This window comes from Bombina bombina, chromosome 11 (assembly GCF_027579735.1).
Source record: "Bombina bombina isolate aBomBom1 chromosome 11, aBomBom1.pri, whole genome shotgun sequence".
NCBI classification, from domain to species: Eukaryota; Metazoa; Chordata; class Amphibia; order Anura; family Bombinatoridae; genus Bombina; species Bombina bombina.
In genome coordinates this window covers 162,685,667-162,700,963 of record NC_069509.1, presented here as the reverse complement: position 1 = coordinate 162,700,963, position 15,297 = coordinate 162,685,667, and the positions used below count along the sequence as shown (strand labels likewise).

Below are 15,297 nucleotides of genomic sequence, written 5' to 3'. Positions count from 1 at the left end.
AAAATCTACTGCTCACTTAAAATTCTGAGTAAGTGCTATTTAAATACAGCAAAACTTATTTGCAAGTCCTTTTAATGTTTGATTTTATATAATTCTGTTGTACAGATCCAGGGCAATGGCTCCCTAAAGTTCCATCACTCTTAATTTATTGATGGTTAGAGTTAAGACCACAAAATAGATATTGAAACATTAATGCTATTAAATGCACCTTTTCTGTTTGCTAAATTTTGACTTTTCCCCAATGTTGTGTTTCTAGATAGCTTCGGTGTCAATGGAGGAGCTGGGGAAAGTGCTTTTGGTCGGAAGTCGTTGGGGCAAGAGCTGAGGGTTAACAATGTGAGCCCTGATTTCACCAATGTGCAGCATGGAAATCGTGCTTTAGCAACAAAAGACATGAGGAAATCACAGGGTATGTTGTAATCTTCAGATACATTTACTTTGATTAAAGGGGAAGTAAACACAATACTGTATAAAATGGTTAATTATGCTAAGTAAAACAACTTTGTAATATACTTTTGTTATTTATTTTGCCTAATTTTCCTGTAATTTGTCTGAAAATGTTGTTTTCCAGTCCTGAAAGTGCAGGGCCCAGGCTTAACAAGCCTAACCCTGCTTCATATGTCTTTAATTTGCCGTTTATTATCTTATCTCTTCTGGTGAGGCCAAACAAAGCAGATGCTGTGAACAAATCTCCAGTCTGAAATCTGAATTGGTTCCTCCAAATAAGGGTGTTGACCATTGAAAAGCAACTGCAGCAAACAAAACGTTAATCTGTTTTAGTAACGTTTAGACTCTGCTATGTTAAACTATTTAAAAACTGCTGAAAAGTATTGTAATTACAAGATGATGTTTACTGACCCTCTAATTACTGTTATTTTAATAAAGCTGTATACATTTAATAGAAAGACAACAATTTCATAATATGAGTGCTAAGAAACAAATGCTTCCTTTGTTTTTTCTCTCTCACTTTGATTCTTTTTACTTTTCTATATTATATAATTGGTAATATTCAATGCTGATGATGTGATGGCTGTCAAATAACCCTCTTTGAAACATTAAAAAGGGGCAGTATAGTAACCTTGTTTTTTTATTTTTATTATTAAACTCATGTTCCTTTCTGAACACTTAGAGGGACAGTCTAGTCTAAAATAAACTTTCATGATTCAGATAGGGCATTTCATTTTAAACAACTTTCCATTTTACTTTTATCACCAATTTTGCTTTGTTCTCTTGGTATTCTTAGTTGAAAGCTAAACCTAGGAGGTTCGTATGCTAATTTCTTAGACCTTGAAGGCCGCCTCAGCAGCTGAATGCATTTTGACAGTTTTTCACCACAAGAGGGGGGTTGTTCATGTGAGTCATATAGATAACACTGTGCTCACGCACATGGAGTTACCTAGGAGTAAGCACTGATTGGCTAAAATGCAAGTCTGTCAAAAGAACTGAAATAAGGGGGCATGCTGTACAGGCTTAGATACAAGGTAATCACAGAGGTAAAAAGTGTATTAATATAACTGTGTTGGTTATGCAAAGCTAGGAAATGGGTAATAAAGAGATTATATATCTTTTAAAACATTACAAATTCTGGTGTAGACTGTCCCTTTAAGAGACGTGTCCCTCTTCACCAGTAAAGCAAATGCAGTTGTCCATTTTAGCCACAGGATTAGTAGGAAGAAACACATATTGCAGTGTTGGATTCAATTTAAATGAACCTTTTACTAAAGCGTTTACTAAACTATTACTAAACATTTCTCAGGAAAATAAATTCAGCATGTGCAAATCTTGCTCTCTCCTATGCGTAGATTTATTTATTTTTTGACCCTTAAAAAGGAGTCTCGCGTAAATGTGGGTGTATTTTTAGGGGAGTGGCTTTTAGAGTGCTTCAAATCTCTTTTAATGATGGCTGACATGGAGCAATTAGAGTGCTCCAGATGAGTGGTCTCACCCCTCTGACAGTCATACAGGTTATGCTAAGCTGTTTACTCCCAGGGTAAACCTGTGTACTTGTGGACCATACCTGAACTGTAGGCTAGTAATATTCCATCACTAAAGTGTCATAATTTCTAAGAAATTGATCAACCTTAAAATCACAAATTTAGATTTAAATGTATTTTATTTAGATTTCATACATATATATTCACTTCCGTTTCATAGCCTTGTCAATATTCCCCTATTCAATCTTATGACCCGTTTAGGAATAGTTTCCCTGTTCTTAAAGGAGCATAATAGATCCATAAAAAATATTTTATGATTCACATATAGAGCATGCAATTTTAAACAATTTAAATTCTATTATATAATTTTGTTCTTTTTACATCCTTTGTTGAAAGGCATACCTAGGAAGGCTCAGGAGCAGCAATATACTACTCAGAGCTAGCTGCTGGTTTGTGGCTCTGTCTGAATAATTAAAGAAAAAAAAATCTTTTGTGTTCCTTAAAATCATTCTTTTGCTCATTCCTCTTTCAGTTACTGTTTTTAGATGCCTAACAGACAATGTATGAATGATTTTAAGTAATTGTCCCTAACCTAATGCTATGTCTGTTCATATTCTATACCAGTGTTTCCCAACCGCGGTCCTCAAGTACCCCCAACTGTCCTGGTTTTCATTATAGCTGAACTAGAGCACAGGTGAAATAATCAGCTGATGGATGAGAGCTGGTTGGTTACTGATCAGCCGATTGGTTCAGCTATACTGAAAATCAGGCCTGTTGGTGGTACTTGAGGACCGCGGTTGGGAAACAATGTTCTAGACTATAGTTTTTAAAAAAAAACTAAAAAAAAAAAAAAAAACTTTCTTAACCCCTTAATGACCGGACCATTTTTCAATTTTCTTACCCTTAATGACAATGGCTATTTTTAAATTTCTGCAGTGTTTGTGTTTAGCTGTAATTTTCCTCTTACTCATTTACTGTACCCACACATTATATACCGTTTTTCTCGCCATTAAATGGACTTTCTAAAGATACCATTATTTCCATCATATCTTATAATTTACTGTAAAAAAAAAATACAAAATATGAGGAAAAAATGGAAAAAAACACACTTTCTAACTTTGACCCCCAAAATCTGTTACACATCTACAACCACCAAAAAACACCCATGCTAAATAGTTTCTAAATTTTGTCCTGAGTTTAGAAATACCCAATGTTTACATGTTCTTTGTTTTTTTTGCAAGTTATAGGGCCATAAATACAAATAGCACTTTGCTATTTCCAAACCATTTTTTTTTTTAAATTAGCGCTAGTTACATTGGAACACTGATATCTTTCAGGAATCCCTGAATATCCCTTGACATGTATATATTTTTTTTTAGTAGACATCCCAAAGTATTGATCTAGGCCCATTTTGGTATATTTCATGCCACCATTTCACCGCCAAATACAATCAAATAAAAAAAAACTGTTAAATTTTTCACAATTTTAGGTTTCTCACTGAAATTATTTACAAACAGCTTGTGTAATTATGGCACAAATGGTTGTAAATGTTTCTCTGGGATCCCCTTTGTTCAGAAATAGCAGACATATATGGCTTTGGCGTTGCTTTTTGGTAATAATAAGGCCGTTAAATGCTGCTGCGCACCACACTTGTAATATGCCCAGCAGTTAAGGGGTTAATTAGGTAGCTTGTAGGGTTAATTTTTAGCTTTAGTGTAGAGATCAGCCTCCCACCTGACACATCCCACCCCCTGATCCCCCCCTGACCTCCCTCAAACAGCTCTCTTCCCTCCCCCACCTCACAATTGTCACCGCCATCTTAAGTACTGGCAGAAAGTCTGCCAGTACTGAAATAAAAATCATTTTTTATTTTTTTTTATTTATTTTTTCATACTGTCTGCAGTCTGCATCCCCCCTTACCCCACAACCTCCCTGATCCCCCCCCATACATCTTTCTAACCCTCCCCCTCTACCTATTTGCCGCCATCTTGGGTACTGGCAGCTGTCTGCCAGTACCCAATTTGCCCCCAAAAATAGTTTTTTTTTTACTTTTAAGATGAAAAATATGTTTTCTGTAGTGTAGCTGGGCCCCCCTTAATAATCTACATCCCTCCCCCTCCCAGATCCCTTACTACTCAAAGAAGATCCCCAGGACCCCAGGCATCTGCATTAATTATATATTTATTCCGGTCATATTTTGCGTGCGCGCACACCCGCCCCCACTCCCCCCCCGCCGCAACCGCCGATATTGCAGGAACTACTGATGACAGATACCAATAGGGAGCATATACCTAACGGTCCTCCCAGAAGCTGCTCCCACCCACCAACGAATGTGATATGACTATAGTCCGATGCAGGGAGGGCCACAGAGTGGCCCTTTCTGCATCGGTGGGTAAAATAAGGGATTGCAGTGATGCAACAACAGAGGACGTACCAGCGCTTCTAACAACAGAGGACGTACCAGGTACGTCAATTGTCATTAAGGGAATGTTTTTCCATGACGTACCTGGTAAGTCCTCTGTCATTAAGGGGTTAATATGCACATTTTGAGGATAAAGTATAGTGTTGAAATAATTTAAGATTTTTTTTTTTTTCTTTTCTTCAAGATCGTTCACTGTCTTATTCTGATGAGTCTCGACTGTCAAATCTTCTTCGGAGGATTACCCGTGAAGACGACAGGGACCGAAGACTGGCTACTGTAAAGCAACTGAAAGAATTTATCCAGCAGCCAGAAAACAAAATGGTGCGTGACACTGACGTTTGATCATTTTAATTATAGCTGAAAAATAGTAAACACCATTTTCTATCTTGCTTTAATTTTAAAATAGGATAATCTGTAAATATACAGATTAACTAAAGGTTGCCTATCCTTTAATTTGAAGCAAGAAAAGGATTTCAATGGCACTGCCTTTTTTAATTCTTGTGACTACACCCTATATAGGTTACTGGTTTCTGTTTCATATAACCATTGGGTAGATGGTGCTGTGTATTGTATACATTACAGAAAAAACATAGGCCCAAAGGCCATGAAAGAATACACTTATAGCACTCTTGTAGTCCTCTTATGACACACTATGTGTGTAATTTTGAAGATAGAGTACCAATGGTAAGGGGAGTACGCTTGAAATAATTAAAACATAACTTTTATTAGTACGCAAAAGAACGGAGATAAAATAAAGGGATGTGCAATTAAGAACAAAAGCTACCTGGGGAGTGATAAATTATGTATCTTTTATCACTGTGGTGTCTGGATATAACAATCTTCAGTTGTTATATAGATAGGGTGTATACAATTGAAATATAAAATATATTAACCCCTGCCCTTATGGAAATGATATTGATACTCAATGTTTCATATATTAACACTTCAGTTAATTATTTAGAGTTGACCATAAGTTCATTGCAGGGAAAGGTTATCTTGTTTAATTGTTACACAAAATATCTTGAAATTCTTCGATATTAGAATTATATAGGGCACATAAATGAGGGCAAAACGTGCATCATAGGTTTGGCAGTCAGTGTGCTTGGTGTATACTTAAGTATTCATATTAGTGTATTCCTAGTAACATAAGTTAAGACGTTGTATTTAAATCTCAAATATTAGTTTGATGATCTCATGTATAGTAAACGATTGATTTTAAGCTATTTGCACTTCTTATAAAATACTTATCACATAAAGTTAGTATTTCACACTATATAGTGAATATAGATAAGTTTATTTCTGAGAAGATAGCTATAAATATAACCAAGCTAAAGCATATGTCAGCAGAGTCTTATAATCAGCTTCAGGTTGTTCCATAGATTGTATTATAGTCAGAAAAAGTCAACCCTTATATTATTATAAACCAGCATACCTCTGGTATTGTGTTAAAATTCTCCCCTTGTAGAGAGAATCTTAAATAATTGTTGGTTGACTAAATAGCATATAGATATATATGGAGCCCACTTGATTGCTGTATTATTGGATAGTATAGCTGTCACAGTGTATTATTTTTAAGCAGAAACTCCTATCTGCTTCTGCACACTGAATGTGCAGTTTCTTTCATGTAATTAACAAGAGTCCATGAGCTAGTGACGTATGGGATATACACTCCTACCAGGAGGGGCAAAGTTTCCCAAACCTTAAAATGCCTATAAATACACCCCTCACCACACCCACAAATCAGTTTTTACAAACTTTGCCTCCAAGGGAGGTGGTGAAGTAAGTTTGTGCTAGATTCTACGTTGATATGCGCTCCGCAGCAAGTTGGAGCCCGGTTTTCCTCTCAGCGTGCAGTGAATGTCAGAGGGATGTGAAGAGAGTATTGCCTATTGAATGCAGTGATCTCCTTCTACGGGGTCTATTTCATAAGGTTCTCTGTTATCGGTCGTAGAGATTCATCTCTTACCTCCCTTTTCAGATCGACGATATACTCTTATATTTACCATTACCTCTACTGATTCTCGTTTCAGTACTGGTTTGGCTTTCTACAAACATGTAGATGAGTGTCCTGGGGTAAGTAAGTCTTATTTTCTGTGACACTCTAAGCTATGGTTGGGCACTTTATTTATAAAGTTCTAAATATATGTATTCAAACATTTATTTGCCTTGACTCAGAATGTTCAACTTTCCTTATTTTCAGACAGTCAGTTTCATATTTGGGATTATGCATTGAATTATCATATTTTTCTTACCTCAAAAATTTGACTTTTTTCCCTGTGGGCTGTTAGGCTCGCGGGGGCTGAAAATGCTTCATTTTATTGCGTCATTCTTGGCGCGGACTTTTTTGGCGCAAAAATTCTTTTCCGTTTCCGGCGTCATACGTGTCGCCGGAAGTTGCGTCATTTTTTGACGTTATTTTGCGCCAAAAATGTCGGCGTTCCGGATGTGGCGTCATTTTTGGCGCCAAAAGCATTTAGGCGCCAAATAATGTGGGCGTCTTATTTGGCGCTAAAAAATATGGGCGTCGCTTTTGTCTCCACATTATTTCAGTCTCATTTTTCATTTGCTTCTGGTTGCTAGAAGCTTGATATTTGGCATTCTTTCCCATTCCTGAAACTGTCTTATAAGGAATTTGATCTATTTTGCTTTATATGTTGTTTTTTCTCTTACATATTGCAAGATGTCTCACGTTGCATCTGAGCCAGAAGATACTACAGGAAAATCACTGCCTGCTGGATCTACCAAAGCTAAGTGTATCTGCTGTAAACTTTTGGTAGCTATTCCTCCAGCTGTTGTTTGTAATAATTGTCATGACAAACTTGTTAAAGCAGATAATATTTCCTTTAGTAATGTACCATTGCCTGTTGCAGTTCCCTCAACATCTAAGGTGCAGAATGTTCCTGATAACATAAGAGATTTTGTTTCTGAATCCATAAAGAAGGCTTTGTCTGTTATTTCTCCTTCTAGTAAACGTAAAAAGTCTTTTAAATCTTCTCTCTCTACAGATGAATTTTTAAATGAACACCATCATTCTGATTCTTTGGACTCTTCTGGTTCAGAGGATTCTGTCTCAGAGATTGATGCTGATAAATCTTCATATTTATTTAAGATGGAATTTATTCGCTCTTTACTTAAAGAAGTACTAATTGCTTTAGAAATAGAGGATTCTAGTCCTCTTGATACTAATTCTATACGTTTGGATAAGGTTTTTAAAGCTCCTGCGGTTATTCCAGAAGTTTTTCCTGTTCCTAATGCTATTTCTGCAGTAATTTCCAAAGAATGGGATAAATTGGGTAATTCATTTACTCCTTCTAAACGTTTTAAGCAATTATATCCTGTTCCGCCTGACAGGTTAGAATTTTGGGACAAAATCCCTAAAGTTGATGGGGCTATTTCTACCCTTGCTAAACGTACTACCATTCCTACGTCAGATGGTACCTCGTTTAAGGATCCTTTAGATAGAAAAATTGAATCTTTTCTAAGAAAAGCTTATCTGTGTTCAGGTAATCTTCTTAGACCTGCTATATCATTGGCTGATGTTGCTGCAGCTTCAACTTTTTGGTTGGAAACTCTAGCGCAACAAGTAACAAATCGTGATTCTCATGATATTATTATTCTTCTCCAGCATGCTAATAATTTTATCTGTGATGCCATTTTTGATATTATTAGAGTTGATGTTAGGTTTATGTCTCTGGCTATCTTAGCCAGAAGAGCTTTATGGCTTAAGACTTGGAATGCTGATATGGCTTCTAAATCAACTCTACTTTCCATTTCTTTCCAGGGAAACAAATTATTTGGTTCTCAGTTGGATTCTATTATTTCAACTGTTACTGGTGGGAAAGGAACTTTTTTACCACAGGATAAAAAATCTAAAGGTAAAAACAGGGCTAACAATCGTTTTCGTTCCTTTCGTTTCAACAAAGAACAAAAGCCTGATCCTTCGTCCTCAGGAGCAGTTTCAGTTTGGAAACCATCTCCAGTCTGGAATAAATCCAAGCCTGCTAGAAAGGCAAAGCCTGCTTCTAAGTTCACATGAAGGTACGGCCCTCATTCCAGTTCAGCTGGTAGGGGGCAGGTTACGTTTTTTCAAAGAAATTTGGATCAATTCTGTTCACAATCTTTGGATTCAGAACATTGTTTCAGAAGGGTACAGAATTGGTTTCAAGATGAGACCTCCTGCAAAGAGATTTTTTCTTTCCCGTGTCCCAGTAAATCCAGTGAAAGCTCAAGCATTTCTGAATTGTGTTTCAGATCTAGAGTTGGCTGGAGTAATTATGCCAGTTCCAGTTCCGGAACAGGGGATGGGGTTTTATTCAAATCTCTTCATTGTACCAAAGAAGGAGAATTCCTTCAGACCAGTTCTGGATCTAAAATTATTGAATCGTTATGTAAGGATACCAACGTTCAAGATGGTAACTGTAAGGACTATATTGCCTTTTGTTCAGCAAGGGAATTATATGTCCACAATAGATTTACAGGATGCATATCTGCATATTCCGATTCATCCAGATCATTATCAGTTCCTGAGATTCTCTTTTCTAGACAAGCATTACCAATTTGTGGCTCTACCGTTTGGCCTTGCTACAGCTCCAAGAATTTTCACAAAGATTCTCGGTGCCCTTCTGTCTGTAATCAGAGAACAGGGTATTGTGGTATTTCCTTATTTGGACAATATCTTGGTACTTGCTCAGTCTTTACATTTAGCAGAGTCTCATACGAATCGACTTGTGTTGTTTCTTCAAGATCATGGTTGGAGGATCAATTTACCAAAAAGTTCTTTGATTCCTCAAACAAGGGTAACCTTTCTGGGTTTCCAGATAGATTCAGTGTCCATGACTCTGTCTTTAACAGACAAGAGACGTCTAAAATTGATTACAGCTTGTCGAAACCTTCAGTCTCAATCATTCCCTTCGGTAGCCTTATGCATGGAAATTCTAGGTCTTATGACTGCTGCATCGGACGCGATCCCCTTTGCTCGTTTTCACATGCGACCTCTTCAGCTCTGTATGCTGAACCAATGGTGCAGGGATTACACGAAGATATATCAATTAATATCTTTAAAACCGATTGTTCGACACTCTCTAACGTGGTGGACAGATCACCATCGTTTAATTCAGGGGGCTTCTTTTGTTCTTCCGACCTGGACTGTAATTTCAACAGATGCAAGTCTCACAGGTTGGGGAGCTGTGTGGGGATCTCTGACGGCACAAGGAGTTTGGGAATCTCAGGAGGTGAGATTACCGATCAATATTTTGGAACTCCGTGCAATTTTCAGAGCTCTTCAGTTTTGGCCTCTTCTGAAGAGAGAATCGTTCATTTGTTTTCAGACAGACAATGTCACAACTGTGGCATACATCAATCATCAAGGAGGGACTCACAGTCCTCTGGCTATGAAAGAAGTATCTTGAATTTTGGTTTGGGCGGAATCCGGCTCCTGTCTAATCTCTGCGGTTCATATCCCAGGTGTAGACAATTGGGAAGCGGATTATCTCAGTCGCCAAACGTTGCATCCGGGCGAATGGTCTCTTCACCCAGAGGTATTTCTTCAGATTGTTCAAATGTGGGGGCTCCCAGAGATAGATCTGATGGCCTCTCATCTAAACAAGAAACTTCCCAGGTATCTGTCCAGATCCCGGGATCCTCAGGCGGAGGCAGTGGATGCATTATCACTTCCTTGGAAGTATCATCCTGCCTATATCTTTCCGCCTCTAGTTCTTCTTCCAAGAGTAATCTCCAAGATTCTGAGGGAATGCTCGTTTGTTCTGCTAATAGCTCCGGCATGGCCTCACAGGTTTTGGTATGCGGATCTTGTCCGGATGGCATCTTGCCAACCATGGACTCTTCCGTTAAGACCAGACCTTCTGTCGCAAGGTCCTTTTTTCCATCCGGATCTGAAATCCTTAAATTTAAAGGTATGGAGATTGAACGCTTGATTCTTGGTCAAAGAGGTTTCTCTGACTCCGTGATTAATACTATGTTACAGGCTCGTAAATCTGTATCTCGAGAGATATATTATAGAGTCTGGAAGACTTATATTTCTTGGTGTCTTTCTCATCATTTTTCTTGGCATTCTTTTAGAATACCGAGAATTTTACAGTTTCTTCAGGATGGTTTAGATAAGGGTTTGTCCGCAAGTTCTTTGAAAGGACAAATCTCCGCTCTTTCTGTTCTTTTTCACAGAAAGATTGCTATTCTTCCTGATATTCATTGTTTTGTACAAGCTTTGGTTCGTATAAAACCTGTCATTAAGTCAATTTCTCCTCCTTGGAGTTTGAATTTGGTTCTGGGAGCTCTTCAAGCTCCTCCGTTTGAACCTATGCATTCATTGGACATTAAATTACTTTCTTGGAAAGTTTTGTTCCTTTTGGCCATCTCTTCTGCTAGAAGAGTTTCTGAATTATCTGCTCTTTCTTGTGAGTCTCCTTTTCTGATTTTTCATCAGGATAAGGCGGTGTTGCGAACTTCTTTTGAATTTTTACCTAAGGTTGTGAATTCCAACAACATTAGTAGAGAAATTGTGGTTCCTTCATTATGTCCTAATCCTAAGAATTCTAAGGAGAAATCGTTGCATTCTTTGGATGTTGTTAGAGCTTTGAAATATTATGTTGAAGCTACGAAATCTTTCCGTAAGACTTCTAGTCTATTTGTTATCTTTTCCGGTTCTAGGAAAGGCCAGAAAGCTTCTGCCATTTCTTTGGCATCTTGGTTGAAATCTTTAATTCATCTTGCCTATGTTGAGTCGGGTAAAATTCCGCCTCAGAGAATTACAGCTCATTCTACTAGGTCAGTATCTACTTCCTGGGCGTTTAGGAATGAAGCTTCGGTTGACCAGATCTGCAAAGCAGCAACTTGGTCCTCTTTGCATACTTTTACTAAATTCTACCATTTTGATGTATTTTCTTCTTCTGAAGCAGTTTTTGGTAGAAAAGTTCTTCAGGCAGCGATTTCAGTTTGAATCTTCTGCTTATGTTTTTCGTTAAACTTTATTTTGGGTGTGGATTATTTTCAGCAGGAATTGGCTGTCTTTATTTTATCCCTCCCTCTCTAGTGACTCTTGTGTGGAAAGATCCACATCTTGGGTAGTCATTATCCCATACGTCACTAGCTCATGGACTCTTGTTAATTACATGAAAGAAAACATAATTTATGTAAGAACTTACCTGATAAATTCATTTCTTTCATATTAACAAGAGTCCATGAGGCCCACCCTTTTTTGTGGTGGTTATGATTTTTTTGTATAAAGCACAATTATTCCAATTCCTTATTTTATATGCTTCGCACTTTTTTTCTTATCACCCCACTTCTTGGCTATTCGTTAAACTGATTTGTGGGTGTGGTGAGGGGTGTATTTATAGGCATTTTAAGGTTTGGGAAACTTTGCCCCTCCTGGTAGGAGTGTATATCCCATACGTCACTAGCTCATGGACTCTTGTTAATATGAAAGAAATGAATTTATCAGGTAAGTTCTTACATAAATTATGTTTTCCATATATATATCTCACTGACTCATGCTTAGAATTAGCTAATATAGTGTTAAACAATCGTTGCTAAATGAATCTCTTAAGTTGATACTTGTGATTATATTAAGATTAAAGCAGTAAGTACTGTGGTCAATTAACACAATAATAGATATAATACTATATTCTTGTTATTAACTCTGAGTTTGCAACCATTAAAAGTAACAGTTAATTAAATGTGCAACAGGTATAATTGTGTTGCAAACTCTCAGCTGTAAAGTTTGCCTCTGTGTGTCACAGCTAAGCTGTTTATTATACAGATTGTTATCCACACTCGTATTAGTCATATATGTTAGCTTTCCCACCAGAGATTAAAGGTTTCTTTAATTTTATAAGAAGTGCAAATAGCTTAAAATCAATCGTTTACTATACATGAGATCATCAAACTAATATTTGAGATTTAAATACGTCTTAACTTGTGTTACTAGGAATACACTAATATGAATACTTAAAGGGACAGTCTAGTCAAAACTAAACTTTCATGATTCAGATAGGATAAGCAATTTTAAACAACTTTCCAATTTAATTTTATCATCAAATTTGCTTTGTTTCCTTGGTGGTGTTTTTGAAAAGCTAAACCTAGCTAGGCTCAAACTGATTTCTAAACAGTTGAAAACCGCCTCCTAGCTCAGAGCATTTTGAAAGTTTTTCACAGTTAGACTGTGCTAGTTCACATGTGTCATATAGATAACATTGTGCTCACTCCCGTGAAGTTATTTGGGAGTCTTCTCTGATTGACTAAACTGCATGTCTGTCAAAGGCACTTAGATAAGGAGGTTGTCTGCAAAGGCTTAGATACAAGTTAATCACAGAGGTAAAAAGTATATTAATATAACTGTGTTGGTTATGCAAAAACAGGGAATGGGTAATAAAGGGATTATCTATCTTTTTAAATAAGAAAAATGTTGGTGTAGACTGTCACTTTAAGTATACACCAAGCACACTGACTGCCAAACCTATGATGCACGTTTTGCCCTCATTTATTTGCCCTATATAATTCTAATATCGAAGAATTTCAAGATATTTTGTGTAACAATTAAACAAGATAACCTTTCCCTGCAATGAACTTATGGTCAACTCTAAATAATTAACTGAAGTGTTAATATATGAAACATTGAGTATCAATATCATTTCCATAAGGGCAGGGGTTAATATATTTTATATTTCAATTGTATACACCCTATCTATATAACAACTGAAGATTGTTATATCCAGACACCACAGTGATAAAAGATACATAATTTATCACTCCCCAGGTAGCTTTTGTTTTTAATTGCACATCCCTTTATTTTATCTCCGTTCTTTTGCGTACTAATAAAAGTTATGTTTTAATTATTTCAAGCGTACTCCCCTTACCATTGGTACTCTATCTTCAAAATTACACACATAGTGTGTCATAAGAGGACTACAAGAGTGCTATAAGTGTATTCTTTCATGGCCTTTGGGCCTATGTTTTTTTCTGCCTATCCTTTAATGTTTGATAAAATCCCTTAACGTAATGTCCAAAACGACTTTCAAGTTGGTGGTAACTGGTTATAAAAAAAAAAAGTAGTATATTTTCAGTTATAACATAAATTCCATATTTTTCGTTATAGGTGCTGGTAAAACAACTTGACAATATCTTGACAGCTATTAATGATGTGCTAAATGAAAGGTAAGGTTTTAAATTGTTTAATTGCTTTATAAAATAATGTTAGATATACAGTGTTATCAAAAGAAAATGTTGCCAGCCGGTGGCATAAAGTAGCCAAGTGGGGACAGTTGAATACTTTGCATATTATAACATTTTCTGTTATTTAGAAAAGTGTCTTATGCTATCCAAGGTGCATATTAATTGCATAATTTAACATAATTAATTATAATGTTGCATAATTAAACTGTTTTAATGATAATTTGTGCAAAAAACATTAAAATAAATGTAATTTTAGACAATATTTAGCCTAATGATTGTGTTTCAACCTACATATTAACTTGATGGTCATTACCACCTGTTTGGTATAATTGTTTATTCGTACACCTGACTCTATAAAGGCTTTAAAAATCCCTGACTTTGCGCAAGTTTACCTAGAAGAATTGATGCTGTTTTGAAGGGTGGTTACACCAAATATTTTGATTTTTCTTCTGTTCAATCACTTTGCATTTTGTTTATTGAAAAAAATAAACTATTAACATTCCTACTTTTGAAAGCATTCTTACTTTACAGTATTTTTTCACACCTACCTAAAACGTTTGCTGACCATTTCTCCAACATTGGTGTGTCCGGTCCACGGCGTCATCCATAACTTGTGGAAATATTCTCTTCCCCAACAGGAAATGGCAAAGAGCACAGCAAAAGCTGTCCATATAGTCCCTCCTAGGCTCCGCCCACTCCAGTCATTCTCTTTGCCGTTGCACAGGCAACATCTCCACGGAGATGGTGAAGAGTATGTGGTGATTAGTTGTAGTTTTTTTATTCTACTATCAAGAGTTTGTTATTTTAAAATATTGCTGGTATGTACTATTTACTCTGAAACAGAAAAAGATGAAGTTCTGTTTATGAGAGGAATATGATTTTAGCAGCAGTAACTAAAATCGTTTGCTGTTTCCATATAGGACTGTTGAGATGAAATAACTTCAGTTGGGGGAAACAGTTAGCAGACTTTTCTGCTTAAGGTATGACTAGCCATTTTTCTAACAAGACTGTGTAATGCTGGAAGGCTGTCATTTCCCCTCATGGGGACCGGTAAGCCATTTTCTTAGTCTCAAACAGAATAAAGGGCTTAATATGGGCTATAAAACTGGTAGACACTTTTATGGGCAAGATTGATTGCTTTATTTGGGCATTTTATACAGCTTGATGTTGTTTTTCACACTTATAAAATTTGGGGAACGTTTTTTTAACGTCAGGCACTGGTTTAGACACCTTTTCAGTCAGGAAGGGCCTTCCCTGTAGTAGGCTGAGCCTCATTTTCGCGCCATTACTGCGCAGTTTCTTTTGAGAGCAGGACATGCAGCTGCATGTGTGTGGGTCTGAAAGTATTTGAAAAGGTTCCTAGAAGGCTTCATTTGGTATCGTATACCCCTGGGACTGTAGAGGGGTTAAAACTTTAACCGGCTCCGGTTTCTTCATTTTAAGGGTTAAAGGTCTCAAATTTGGGGTGCAATGCTTTGAATGCTTTAAGACACTGTGGTGAAAATTTGGTTAAATTTGAACAATTCCTTCATAGTTTTTCACATATTCAGTAATAAAGTGTGCACTGTTTAAAATTTAAAGAGACAGTAACGGTTTTGTTAAAAACGTTTTTTGTACTTTATTGACAAGTTTAAGCCTGTTTAACATGTCTGTGCCTTCAGATAAGCTATGTTCTGTATGTATGGAAGCCAATGTGTCTCCCCCTTCAAAATTGTGTGATAATTGTGCCATAGCGTCCAAACAAAGTAAGGA

General features: G+C 36.7%; 1 protein-coding gene across 2 annotated transcripts in view; it reads left to right on the top strand.

The window, feature by feature from the left end:
- SMG1 (SMG1 nonsense mediated mRNA decay associated PI3K related kinase) overlaps nucleotides 1-15,297 on the top strand; it is a 348,909-nt gene that overhangs the window by 10,674 nt on the left and 322,938 nt on the right. For both annotated transcript variants that reach the window (XM_053695253.1, XM_053695252.1), the window contains exons 3-5: nucleotides 257-409; nucleotides 4,541-4,677; nucleotides 13,469-13,527. In XM_053695253.1, the coding sequence (XP_053551228.1) occupies nucleotides 257-409; nucleotides 4,541-4,677; nucleotides 13,469-13,527 (349 nt within the window). The remainder of the gene's footprint in view (nucleotides 1-256; nucleotides 410-4,540; nucleotides 4,678-13,468; nucleotides 13,528-15,297) is intronic.